Consider the following 13443-nt stretch of genomic DNA (forward strand, 5'->3'; position numbering starts at 1 on the left):
CATGGCATTGTTGTTTAATTAGTCCCTGTTTATTCCTACTGTGAATATACCGTATATAAGGGACCTGAAATTTATATTTTGGAGTTTTAAAAACTGAATTGAAAGGACATTAAGCTTCTTTAGCTTGAACTGACTGGCAATATATGTCTGCTTCCCTTTTTGTTGTAGTGTCACGTTTCTGCTTCTCTTACCCCTTTTCCCAATCTCCTTGTCTCTGCAGGCAGCAGCGTGGAATTTGATTGGTGTGCTGTCTCCAGTATCCGCACACTGCGTCAACTTGGCAAGAAGACAGTGGTGGTGAATTGCAACCCTGAGACTGTGAGCACAGATTTTGATGAGTGCGACAAACTGTACTTTGAAGAGCTGTCTTTGGAGAGAATCCTAGATATCTACCAGCAGGAGGTAAAAAAAAAAAAGAAAGAAAGAAAGAAAGAAAGAAAATGGAAAGAAAAAAACAGAAGAAAAATATATGTAGTGCACACTTTACATATGTATATTCTGTATGTAGATTTATATTGTAATCCCCCTCAGGAAAAAGAACTGCCGGTGTCTTCTAGTGTCTAATTTTGTAGGGAAACTCTAAGAAAAAAATTGCTCCAGACTTAGATTCTTGAGGCCCTGGCACAGAGTGATTGTTTTTCAAATAAAATTCAACTTTTTCTTTCTAAGCATTCTGCTATACCAAAAACACTCCTTGGTAACATGCGCCAGGCACACGTTAACTAGTACAAGACAACCCCAATAAATATTTTGCAGAATGATTCAATTGGTTATCTTGACATACAATAAGCAGCCTCTCTCTAGTCCACGTGCTGCTCCAGTTTAATGATGAACAGGTCCCAGAGGAGAGAAGTCAGTTGTTCACCAAGGACCCATTAATTCTTTGTGCTACCTGATGAAGCCATTAGTCGTCTATTTAAAATCAACGAGTCCATTCTGAATGATTTGGGCACCTTTGTTGCGTTCTCTCACAGTTGCTCTTCCACCTCCAGTCCAATGACATTGAGGGCATCTTCATGCTGGATTGAGATGATCATAGTTTACTATACTTACCGTTCAAAACATAACTTCCGGAAAATTTCAAAGTGGTGTTTAGTAGTTGTGCTTTTTGATGTTGTTACAGTTAATGCTTTACCCCCGGAAAATCATAGTCAGTTAGAAAAATAATACTGAATTGGAGGCACACTATTCCAATTCTAGTTTTACCTTGAGAACTCGTTACTTAAATTCTCTGTGCTTCATGTTTTCTTGTTAATGAATCATATGATGTGCTACTTGCAGGTACTGTGAAGGTAAAATGCGATTTCTGGTTGAAACCATATTGTAAAATATAAAGTATAGTGGTTGAACAATGTGATGATTTTATTATTGTAAAGAAAAATAGACAAATTTAGGATGGATTTATCATCGAAGTTGACTATTTAGACGTGGCCTACTAATCTTTTAATATAACAAAACTGAACAATTAGGGAGAACATGCACAATTTTTAGTTTTCTCTCTGACATGTTTTTTTCTAATGATTCTTTAATATTCATTTCATACACATAGGGATCAAAATAAATGCATTCTACAAATATTTCTTGAGTAGCTTTAAAATGCCAGGTTCAGCAGGATAGAGAGCTATAAAACCAGGTCTCTACCTTCAAGACATTAAAATAAAACTGGGATTTATGGCATAAATATGTGAAAAATTACATAATTGTTTAAAAATGTTAACAACCATTGCAGGCAATAGCAGCAGGCCTTTTACACATAATTAATTATTTCCCCATGAAATGGTTTAAGGCAAGATTAAAAATGTCTACAACTGCCTTTGGATATAGTTACACATGGATATTAATGAGATCCTTTTACAATAACTGAATTCAGTATAATAGAAATAAATAAATTGGCCCTTCTTTGAAACTAATTGGCAATTATAGTGCTACTGTATATTATAAGGTAATTTTAAATGTTATGTTAGAGAACATAAGAACAATATTCTATCGATGTATTATTTAGACTGTCCCACAGGAAATGTTATAGATCATATACACAAATCATACACACATGTACATATATGTGTATGTTTCTTTTCATGAGGTTTTTGTGTAGCTCCTCCTAGCAGGCTTTACAGGCTTCATTGTCTGTCATAATGGGTGTCTCAACCTTCAGGAAACTACACTTTTCTGACCTTGGATGCCTCTAGTGATGCTGAAGGCACTGAGGCATTCAGTAGTAAATTTGCAGAAAATTGGAAGCACATGTAAACTTATTGAAAAGCACACATTTGAGTCATCTAGAAGGGCAATGGGCTTTCCCAAGGATACATCACTATCTGGGATGATAGAAAGCATGATGTGTCTCCTGGTCCAGGTCTCTTGGTCTACGACCAAAGCTGTTTCCATGGCATCAAGGAAGCACTTCTAAAGAAAATATTAAGGGGAAGTCAAAAAGGTGACATACCCTGTAACTAAAGCTGGTTGCTTTGAAGGGAAGTCTTCATCAGAGGTTTAGCAAGAGGGGACACTAGGAGGGCTGAAATCTTCTTCCTGCTTGTTCATATATGTGAACATTTTTGAATAGAAAATGTTTTAATGATATATTCCTTTGGCTGCAGACTTTTAAAATATACTTTATAAAGGGCAACCTTTAAAGTTGCCATTCATTCCTTGTGATTGTGTACATGGGTTCTGCTTCCTGAAAAAAAAGATTTACTTTCTGATTATTTTTTTTGGGGGGGGGAGTGGGGGAGGTGTGTGGGAATGGTTAGTATGAGCAAGGGTTAGGAAAGTGCAAGTGAAAAGTTGGTGTCTGCCGTGTACAAGGATTTGATGGATGGTATTTTGCCTAGTTTACCGTTTCACTTAGGATACTCCTTATAAGAGAAAAGATGTTCTCAAGTTATTTAGAGGTATATGAGTTGAAAATTATTGCATTGTTTATAGAGATTGCAACACTGTACTTTTCTTTTATTAGATCCATTATTAGATCTACTACCTGGGGGGATGAATTATGCAATACTCTTTACAGGATACAGCAATGAATAAGAATCACACAGATCCTGTCTTAAATTTACATTTCTCCTTTCTTTGGAGACTCATGGTCTGAACAGTTATAGGAACAAACAAGATTTATTTTCTTCAGCATCCAAGCCCTATTTAGGACCCATTTCTCAATTCGCTTGGTACTTGTTCATAAAAAAACAGATTGAGTCTAAAAATACCAGGCAACATATCTGATACCTTATGATGTTCCTGTCTGGTTTGAGTCCTGCTTAAATTATTTTTCTTGCTTTTACAATAAGTAACTTACTAGATCATACCCCATAAAAAGTACTCTAATTAATGACTTAATTATCCTATTTTTAATACTTGACAGTATATGTATATATAGACATTGGTACGTTCTGTAACTCAGCTTGAGTTAAATGAAGGAATGAGTTACAGACATTAATTAGTAATAGGCAAAACCCATTAGGGAATGCATGACTCAAAACTAGAATTGGGGTTTATTCCTAGCATTGGTTTAGTTGTAATTAAATATAACCTAAAGGTCTGCCTAAAATGTAAAATATGTTTTACTAAAATGTGAATTACTAAAATACAAAGCATGAACATTCTCACTGACAAATATCTAAATAGTGGAGTTTTATAAATTGGAGATAATACATGGAATTGCAAAACTCAGGACCACTTTTTTGGGGATGGGGTGGGGGTGGGGAATATTGGGGAATGGTGTATTTTTCCAGGGCCCGTCAGCTCCAAGTGAAGTCGCTGTCCTTCAATCTAATTGTGGAGGGCGCAGCTCAGCTCCAAGTCCAGTCGCCATTTTCAATCTTAGTTGCAGGGGGTGCAGCCCACCATCCCATGCGGGAATTGAACCAACAACCTTGTTGTTGAGAGCTTGTGCTCTAACCAACTGAGCCATCCGACCGCCCCCAGGGCCACTTTTTAATGAAGTAAATGCCTATTTCCATTAGACAGATTTTCTTGCATTCTGTCTATAATACAGAATTTAATTTTTCGGTTAAAGTAAGGACTGAGCAAAGTGATTATTATCTAAAAAATGAAGATGTTCTTAAATAAATTTGAAGTATTTTCTTTTAATTCCTTAATTTGTGGTATGATTGCAGCTTGAACATTGTTTCAGAATTATTCTTGTGTGGCATTATGTTAGCTTAGTGACATCAGATTTAAAAAAGTAAGAAACTGAGCTGGGTAAAAAAGATACAAACAACTCTAGGTAAGATCAATGGAATATTGGGAATCTGGTGGAATTAGTTTAGTTTAAAGATTTTAGATATCTGTGAAACAATATCTGAATTTTAGAATGTTTTATTTTATTTTATTTTTCAATTTTGTGTGAAATGCTTTTTAAAAAATTAAATTTATTGGGGATGACGATAGTAAATTTACATAGGTTTCAGGAGTACAATTCTATAATACATCATCTGTATTAACACATTGTGTACTCACCACCCAGAGTCAGTTCTCCTTCCATCACCATATATTTGACCCCCTTTATCCTCTTCTACCATTCCCCCCCTTACCCTCTGGTAACCACTAAACTGTCGTCTGTGTCTACAAGTTTTGTTTATTTGTTTGTCTTGTTGCTTTCAGTTTTATATCGCACATATGAGTGAAATCATGTGGTTTTCAACTTTGTCTGTCTGACTTATTTCACTTAGCATAATAATCTCAAGATCCATTCATGTCATCGCAAATGGTGTATTTCATATTTGCTTATGGCAGAGTAATATTCCATTGTGCATGTATACCACATCTTCAAGTAAATTACTTGAAACTATTTAGGTGGTCATTGATTATGATGAAGATAATTTACCTGTGTGAGATACCAGGTTCTCTTCCCTAACTCCCTACAAGTTCTGTACTTGGTGTTGGGGTCATTTGAAGATAGAATTCTTCTACAAAACTGTCCTATATTAACTTTGTCCTACAAACATGTTCTCTTCTACTGAATTCCTTTGGCTGTATGAGCAGAAGTTGCACTATACCATCACACTGTTTCTCTAAACCATTCCAGTGGGGGTGATTTGTTTTCCCAGTGATGATCTTTATTTTTGGAGGTCAGTGATGAGAGTAGGGTTTTACAGTGGAAGTTTTTCTATCTAGCACTTTTCAAAAAGAATGTTCTAGAAATAGCTCTTCTCTTATTCTCTGACATCAACCACTTCTGAAACCGGCCAGAAAAATAGCTTAAGATTCAAATATTTGGTATATTTGTTAAACATACCTGCTTTACAATATGTAGAATTGAGTTCAAGTACTGGCTCTATTTGTTAGAAAAAAATATGGCCAATTCATTTCATTTTCACCAAGCCTCAGTTGCTTTAGCTGTAAAGTGAGGAGAGTAATAACTGCCTCAGAGGTCAAACAGATTAGTCTAGGGTATGTACTAACATCATAGTAAATAGTAGCAGTTTATGTTATTATTGTTTTGAAAGTTGTTAATCTCTTGAAAAATGAAAATCAATTTCACAGAGGTATTTTGAAAAATATTGGTATATTTATTAATGAAAGCCTTTCAATTCAAGTTTAATCTCCTGTTTAGTCCAATTGACTCCAAATTTGTCTCTTAGGTTGCTACCTCTCCTTTAATTTCAGAAATCATTTTGAAGTTTTCACATAAGACTTTTTGTATATATTTAATTGAGAAATTAGTTTTTAAGCCTCTAAAATATTAGTACCACTAATTAAAAATAAGCAAATACAAATATTATAGTAAAGAGAATAAATCTTCTTAAATGTTTTGAAAAATATGTATATTGAATATAAAAATGATGATAAAAGTGGCTTAAGTACTTTATAAATATGCAGAATTATATGGAGTATTATTTTCAATATTGTTTATAATGCATTTAAGCATGCAATTGCGGGTGTTTGCTTAGGCAGTACTATAATTTCTCTCATCAGAGAGAAATTATCTTCATCTCTTTTAAGAGTATTTCAGAATGATTTCAAATAATGATAAAATACATTTGGCACATATCTATTACTTCAGCAATTCTAACATTCATTAGTAGGCCATCAACCAAACAAAGTACACCAAGATCAATGGCCTGTTATTATTAATATTAGAAAATATAATATCTGTCTTGTTTATATACTTCTATAAGACCTTTAATGTTTACTATCTTATTTAATCTTTATAGTGACCTTGTGAAATAGGCAGGCATTATTACCCTAATTTTATGGACTGGAAGTCTGAACCTTAGGGGGAGTTTCACAGAGGAAACCAAGATGAAGGGACTTCTGACTCCAAATCCAGTTCCCAACATTCCACATTGGCTCACCCTCAGCATTAGAACACCAGTTTCGAGAAAATTTGAGATTGTGTGTGTGTGTGTTTTAATCTTGAAGTTTTACTGCTAATAGGAGACTAAGGTCGAAGGTTCAGGGACTGCTTGTAAAACAAATAGTAAGGAAATAGAAACTAAAATCAGTAATTGGGTTCTGAAGACAGGTGTCAAGGTAACAGAAAAGGAGAGAGGATGTTAAAATGTGAGGTAGGATTTAGACTGGACTTCAGGGATGATTAGAGTTTAGATAAAGGAGAGGAGAAAAGGAGAAAGGAAATAATGGCAGGGGAAGATGAAATGGTAAATGAAGGAAGCTTGCCAGCGGGAATGCCCATAGCTGGGGACAATAGAGTCCTCTGCCTATGGCTGAGGGAAGTGGTGATAGATAAGATTGACAAGTCTTAATTGCCTTGATGGTAATGAGTTTACACTTTACCTTTAGGAGACAGGAACCTTTGGAAAACTCTGAGCGTAGGAGCAATTTGTTGTAACAGTCTTGTGGGATGATTAATCTGAATGTGAAGTGCTAGGGTGGAGGGGAACAGGAAAGGTGTCTGTTTGAAGGACAGAGCTGTATCCATTTAGGAAATTACAAGGGTAGTCCAAGAATTAATTGACCTAAGGGTAGAGCATATGATGAAAATGTGTATCGACTTGATTTTCTTTTTCTCATTGTCACACATGCAAATGTAATATTTATGTGTAGTTGTATGGAATTCTTACATGGTAATCATGTGTAGTTGTATGGCATCTTACATAGATTTTAGCAGGTCAGTGCCTGGCAAGTCAGAACTAAGTCCCTTTATCTCTTTGCCACACAACCTAATACTATCCACGGACAGGAGACATGAAAATATCACCGTCATGTTAAGCATTTTCAGTGAGGAAATGGAGGCAGTAACAGCACCGTTGTTCATTCATGATGAAGGTCTCCCACGGGCTGATACTGTGAATGTTTCTTCCAGGCATGTAGTGGCTGCATCATCTCAGTGGGAGGCCAGATTCCAAACAACCTCGCAGTTCCTCTGTCCAAGAATGGTGTCAAGATCATGGGCACAAGCCCTCTGCAGATCGACAGGGCTGAGGATCGCTCCATCTTCTCTGCTGTCTTGGATGAGCTGAAGGTGGCTCAGGCCCCCTGGAAAGCAGTGAACACTTTGGTAAGGAGAGAACCATGTGTCTGTTTTTAATGTTCTCTTTTGAAGAGTCATAACCTGAATGGTAACTACTGCAGGTGTTAACTGCAGGGCAGATAGGATGTACTGTGCTTAGTAAATTTACTTGAAAGTTGCTGTGTTTTCATGATGGTTGGTAAATGTTGGTTGTAAATTGATAGGAGTATTCTCATTAAGATTCAGACAATGAAAAGAAGTTCATACTAGGCTTGAATCGGATTTGATATTTAGAACGAGAAGCTGGGAATTGTATGTATTTGGATACCCAATTTACATTTTAATGGTGTCTTTTGAGAGAAAGAATAAAAGGAGTTGGGTTGCCACTTGTTCTAATGATACAGTTCTGCATTTTTATTGACTATTTTACACTATTCATACTTTGTTGTTGTTATTGTTTCTATTAATTAGAATGAAGCACTGGAATTTTCGAAGTCTGTGGGCTACCCATGCTTGTTGAGACCTTCCTATGTTTTGAGGTAACATACTGTTTCCCAAAACAATGATTGAAAAATTGAGAACTGTATGCTGTATACTAATAGCATTAGGCTTTGATGTGTAGTAGTTTGTAACTCCATCAGTGATCCCCAAACAAACACAGCCAGATTGAGGACCTATGCACAGTCCTTCAGTTTAATGCTTTTCTTTCTGTAAGTGGCAATGGGAAGACAATGTAGTCCTATATCTCAGAAACATGGCGCAGGGCATCCCCTGGCCAAACTGAGGGAGGATAGTTTTACAATAGAGGAGAGGACAATTAAAAAATGACAAAATGCAAATCCAAAACAAAACAGAGTTGGGATATCTGTTTTCTAATACCAAGACATGACAGCTTATCTTTGACTATTGTCAGCGCTTTCTGATGATGCGTCTGCTTTGAATTTTTGAGTTTTTGAGATCACATTTTTTAAATAGATAAATTATAATGGGGAAGGACGTGAACAGTGAGGATCTTTTATATTAAACGTTGAAACCCAGGTCTATCATCAAAGGAGAAGTTGTGAATTATCGCTAACTCTCTTCAGATGTTACTACACGTAAGGAACTACTGCAGTGAGCAGGGGATAATAAGAGAAACACAATTTGCTGTGCACAATTTGAAAGTGTAAATGGAATCTGAGATGGGATTCTTTAAAATAATGAAAAATTTCAAATGAGGTGGAAAACTTTCCTTTTCATTTAGATGACATTTTGTATAAACTATAGTCTAATAATACTACTTCTTTGAGGTATTAATGTAAGTTAATTTAAACAATACACAGATATTTAAGGGAGGATCTCAGACAGTAGCTTGACTATTGTGCTTCCTTTCTCATCTTTATATCTTTGTTCTGGGTTCCTGTACTATGAATTATCAAAATTATAGCCCTAGCCTTCCTATCTTAAATACATGAAGAAGTTGAAAGCTCATATTATGCAGAATTTTGTAATGGAGTAGAAAAGAAAAAAAATGCTTTTTAAAAGAAGTGGAAAGTAATGTTTTTTTTTGTTTTTTTTTCTTATTTATTTCCCTCCTCTTGTTCCTTCTTCTTTCATCTCCTTCCATTCTACTTTGACAATATCAAAATTCAGAGTAAATTGATTTCACACAGCATTCTTTCTCAGGTATTTAGAAAGGACAGAGTTGAATACATTTCAGTCAGATACTACACATTATATTTGCAAATGTTACTGAAAAAATGGATTGTTTTGCAACCTGATTGAAGTAGTAGAATGACCTGCTTTGACTGAGAACCTGTGGATTAAGATCAGCCATTGGTATTGAACTCTGAAGAAACAGAGATAGAGAAACTACGTCCTGGGATGACTCCCGTTAAGGTTTAAGACTTACCTGGAATTAGGAGGGCATTAAAACGTAAATCAGAAAGGACAAACCTTGGAGACATGCCATCTTTAGAGCTACCATGGTTTTATTTACACATTATCACAGGTCTCACCCCCATCCTTATCCTCAACTTGGACGAGTTTTTACTTTGGTTGACTATCCTGTTGATTAAATGGAGTAAAGTCTCAACTTAAAATAAATAAATAAATAAATAAATAAATAAATAAATAAATAAATAAATAAATAAATAAAAAAGGCACCTTCTTACTTAGCCTAGACCAGCCTAGAGGTTGCCTGAAACTGTTCTGAGAAGCAATCAAGTCTAGGATGCTTTACTTCTGAAGTGGTAAAGAAACTGACCTGTTGTTTTCCCACCTCTTTTCCCAGTGGGTCTGCCATGAATGTGGTATTCTCCGAGGATGAGATGAAAAGATTCCTAGAGGAAGCCACTAGAGTCTCTCAGGTAGTGTTCAATTTCCTACTGGTGACATTTACCTCTTTTGTTAATTGCTACTTTATTTCATATTGTTGATTTTCTTTTCACAGGATGTTGTTAGGGTGGTTTTCCTTTTTTCTTCTACCCACTAGTCTCCTACATGTGGGAATGAGAAAACCCAAATGCATAATTATATTTAGATCCTTAGGGATTGTGCAGAAGAGGAGAACCAGTGCATAGTTGATCACAACAGGGACTTAATGTGACTTTAGACTCCAGGAGCCGGGTTGAATAAACATCGTATCTGATCATGAGTGAGATGCTGGTTAACTTATCCCTGGGATCCCCAGCCTCAAAGGCTGCCCAGCCATGCTCATCATGAACCAGCGAAGGTTTCCCTGATTTTTATTCTCACACCTGGAGAGACTTGGCCTTAGTCAGCCCTGCAACTTTATCGTAAATTCCCTTGCTCACCTATTGATTTTGTTTTCCATTTTGGTACATTCCATTTGTCAGTTAATAATGCATGTTTATAATTTTGTGGCAATTTAACCACCTTCCTCCACTGCCCCAGCTTTTACTTTCTCCTTTGGCGTTACTTCAATGTGATCCATTTAAGATTTACCCAGTGGGGTTATTGATCTGCAAATCTTGTACCGTAGAGGATGAAAGTAATGTTTCCCTGTTAAAAGCTTTCAAAAGCTAGTTGTGGTTAAAAATATACATATATATATATATATATATATATATATATATAGAGAGAGAGAGAGAGAGAGAGAGAGAGAGGGAGAGAGAGAGAAAGCACAACTTAGAAAAGAGTTTGATATTAGGCAAGTGGAATTTGGAGGGAACTGAAGAGTGAAATCAGAGGCATTCAAAGAGAAGTAAAGAACATGCGTTGTTCCTGCACACATGAACAAGGACCTCCCTTCTGTGTGATAGTTGCTTCTCAAGGACATTTGGGTAGTGAAGAGAGTGGATAATGATAAAGATTGAGAAGAGACAAAGACAGTAAAATAAAGAAAGCCAAGTAGATTTTAGAATTCACTTTTGCATCACCGATAATTAAGGAGGGAATCTCTCCAATGGGCCAGTTTTCATTAATGTGCTCTGGAGTGAGACACTGGCTGCCCTCTTCTCTATCTCATTCCTTTCCAGCCGTCCTGCTTCTCTCATATCTTGAGAACCCGGCTGTTGGATGTAGCTGGTCTTATGTGGGTGATGCAGCAGGAATCCTTTCTTTTTGGCTGGGAACACTGGATCTCATAGAGCCTCTACCTGGTAGACTATTTTTAAGAATATGTGTTGTTTTTTTTCAGCTAGGATCTGAATAGAGCCCTCACAGGACCAAAGTTCTATGATAGAGATGCCTGATTGAGTAATTTCTGGTTCAAGTCTCCCCATCAAAGTTCAGCAGAAGCTGGGAATCTAGAGTACATTTGTCATTCATCTATCTATGTATTCATTTATATTAGAACCTGCCTTGTTCTCAGTATCACAGGTTACACTTATGAAAAGATAGATGAAGTCTCTGCTCTCACAGAGAACTCTCTTTGCTAGGGACATCAGACATCAGATAATTACAATTAAACAATATGCGCACTGAAGAAAATATGTGATGTTGAGGCAGAGGGTGAAAGTATTAGAGTCCAGTCTCTGAAGAAGGGACTTCTGAATGGATTTAAAATGGTTGATTCATGGTTGAAAAGGTTTACATAATGGAAGCAAGTAGGAAGAAAGAACAGCAGGTGCAAAGGTCTGAAGCTGAGGAAAAGCGTGGAGTTTCTAGAAACTGATCAAGCATTCACACTATGTGTAGGGTACCAAACAGGTGGGAAGTGTTCATTATAATCATGGAGAAGTACATAGATCTGGAGTAGATAAAAACAAGCTTGTCAGTCAGTATAATAAGTTTGGAGTTTAGTCATATTTTCTATTTTAAAAAGATCACTCTGTTGTATTACAGAGAGTGAATTCTGGGGCAAGACTGACTTCATGGAAAGAGGTCAGGGGGCTGTTGCTGTAGCTCAGGGTTGAGGTAACAGTGCCTTGGAGCAGAGTAATGATAGTAAACATGGAAAGAAGTACACACATTCTATTAGGTTGGTGCAAAAGTAATTGCGGTTTTTGCAATTATTTTTAACCTTTTAAACTGCAATTACCTTTGCACCAACCTAATAGAAATATTGAGGCTGTACATTGAAGGCAGTCAGTGAATGGATGGAGGTAGAGGGTGAGTGAGGACGATGGATGACTCCTGAGTCTCTGCCTTGGACATCTGGATGAGTGGTGGTATCACTTATTGAAACAGGGATTACCGGAAAAAGAAATTTTAGTAGGGGAAGTTATGTATTTAATTTTTGACCTTTTGAGGAGTCCAAAAGGACATATTTTGAAAGCAGAGGGTTATACAGATTTGAAATTGTGAATCAGGATCATGGCCAAAGACGGAGATGTAAATATAGACTTCGAAAATAAATAGCGCATCATTTTCATTGAGGCTTTGAGAATGGAAGCAATCACTAAGGAGAGAATACAGAGGAAAAGGAACACTTAAGACAGAGAAAAGAGGAATACCAGCATTTAAGAGAACAACCCGAGAAAGAGCCTGAGAAAGAAACATAAGCTAGTCCATGGAGACCAAAGGAAAAAAGTGTTTTAAGAAAGCCAAAAATGTGTAATGCTGTTGGAAAATGGAAATTTATTGAGACATTCTCTTTCTCAACGTAGTAAAGACTATTTCATAAATTTCTTCAGTTGGTCAGGAGGGTAGATACTGTTGTCATCCCACTCAGATTCCTTTATTTCTGGGAGCATCCATCCCCCAACTGCTGTGCTGGCTGATAATACGTCCCAGCAGCACTTCTTCTCTGGGTAACTATTCTCAGTCAAATGGGAAACTCTTCAATGTGAGGCAAGATCCTTCACCTCACGACCACCCTCAAAACCCTAGAGAGTGACCAACCTTTGCCTTGGGACTTACTCTGTGCTGCAGTTCATGCTCCCTGGGCGGGGCCGGGGCAGGGGAAGACTGAACCCAGCTCCCACTGAGACCACAGGCTTACTAGCTTTGTCCTGCTGCCCCATCCTGCTTTCCCAACTCCCTCAAGAAATCACTTGAGCAGAAATCTCTATCTCAGGCTTGTCTAGGGAAACTGAGACAGCTGGTAAACTTTATCTTTTTTTGAAGTAATATTGTTATCACCATAATATAGAAAAGAAACAGCAACCATGTAGGTCTCCACTCAACTGACCAGGACTGCTGCAGTAAACGTCCAATAATTTTAAAAGAGGGAATAGAGATGGAGAGGACTTTTTGTTTTTGTTTGTTTGTTTGTTTTTTGGCTAATACACAGTTGCATGCCCAATAGGTATTTGAAGAAAAGGAAGTGTAGCAATTTACCTCATTTAATACCGTGTTTACCCCAGAATAAGACCTAGCTGAACATATCAGCTCTAATGTGTCTTTTGGAGCAAAAATTAGTATAAGACCCAGTATTATTTTGATATAATATAAGAGTGGGTCTTTAATATAATATAATATAATATAATATAATATAATATAATATAATATAATATAATATAATATAATATAATATAAAATATAATATAATATAATACCAGGTCTTATATTAATTTTTGCTCCAAAAGTTGCATTAGAGCTAATTGTCTGGCTAGGTCTTATTGTCGGGAAAACACGGTACTAAA

The 13443-nt window shown here is 36.5% G+C and overlaps 1 protein-coding gene across 1 annotated transcript in view; it reads left to right on the forward strand.

Moving 5' to 3' along the window:
• The window catches only part of CPS1 (carbamoyl-phosphate synthase 1), a 163887-nt gene that overhangs the window by 126580 nt on the left and 23864 nt on the right, over positions 1–13443 (forward strand). Inside the window, exons 26-29 of the mRNA XM_081051403.1 lie at positions 221–402; positions 7268–7462; positions 7886–7953; positions 9687–9762. Of these exons, the coding sequence (XP_080907529.1) occupies positions 221–402; positions 7268–7462; positions 7886–7953; positions 9687–9762 (521 nt within the window). The remainder of the gene's footprint in view (positions 1–220; positions 403–7267; positions 7463–7885; positions 7954–9686; positions 9763–13443) is intronic.

The sequence above is a fragment of the Rhinolophus hipposideros genome (assembly GCF_964194185.1).
Source record: "Rhinolophus hipposideros genome assembly, chromosome: 6".
NCBI classification, from domain to species: domain Eukaryota; kingdom Metazoa; phylum Chordata; class Mammalia; order Chiroptera; family Rhinolophidae; genus Rhinolophus; species Rhinolophus hipposideros.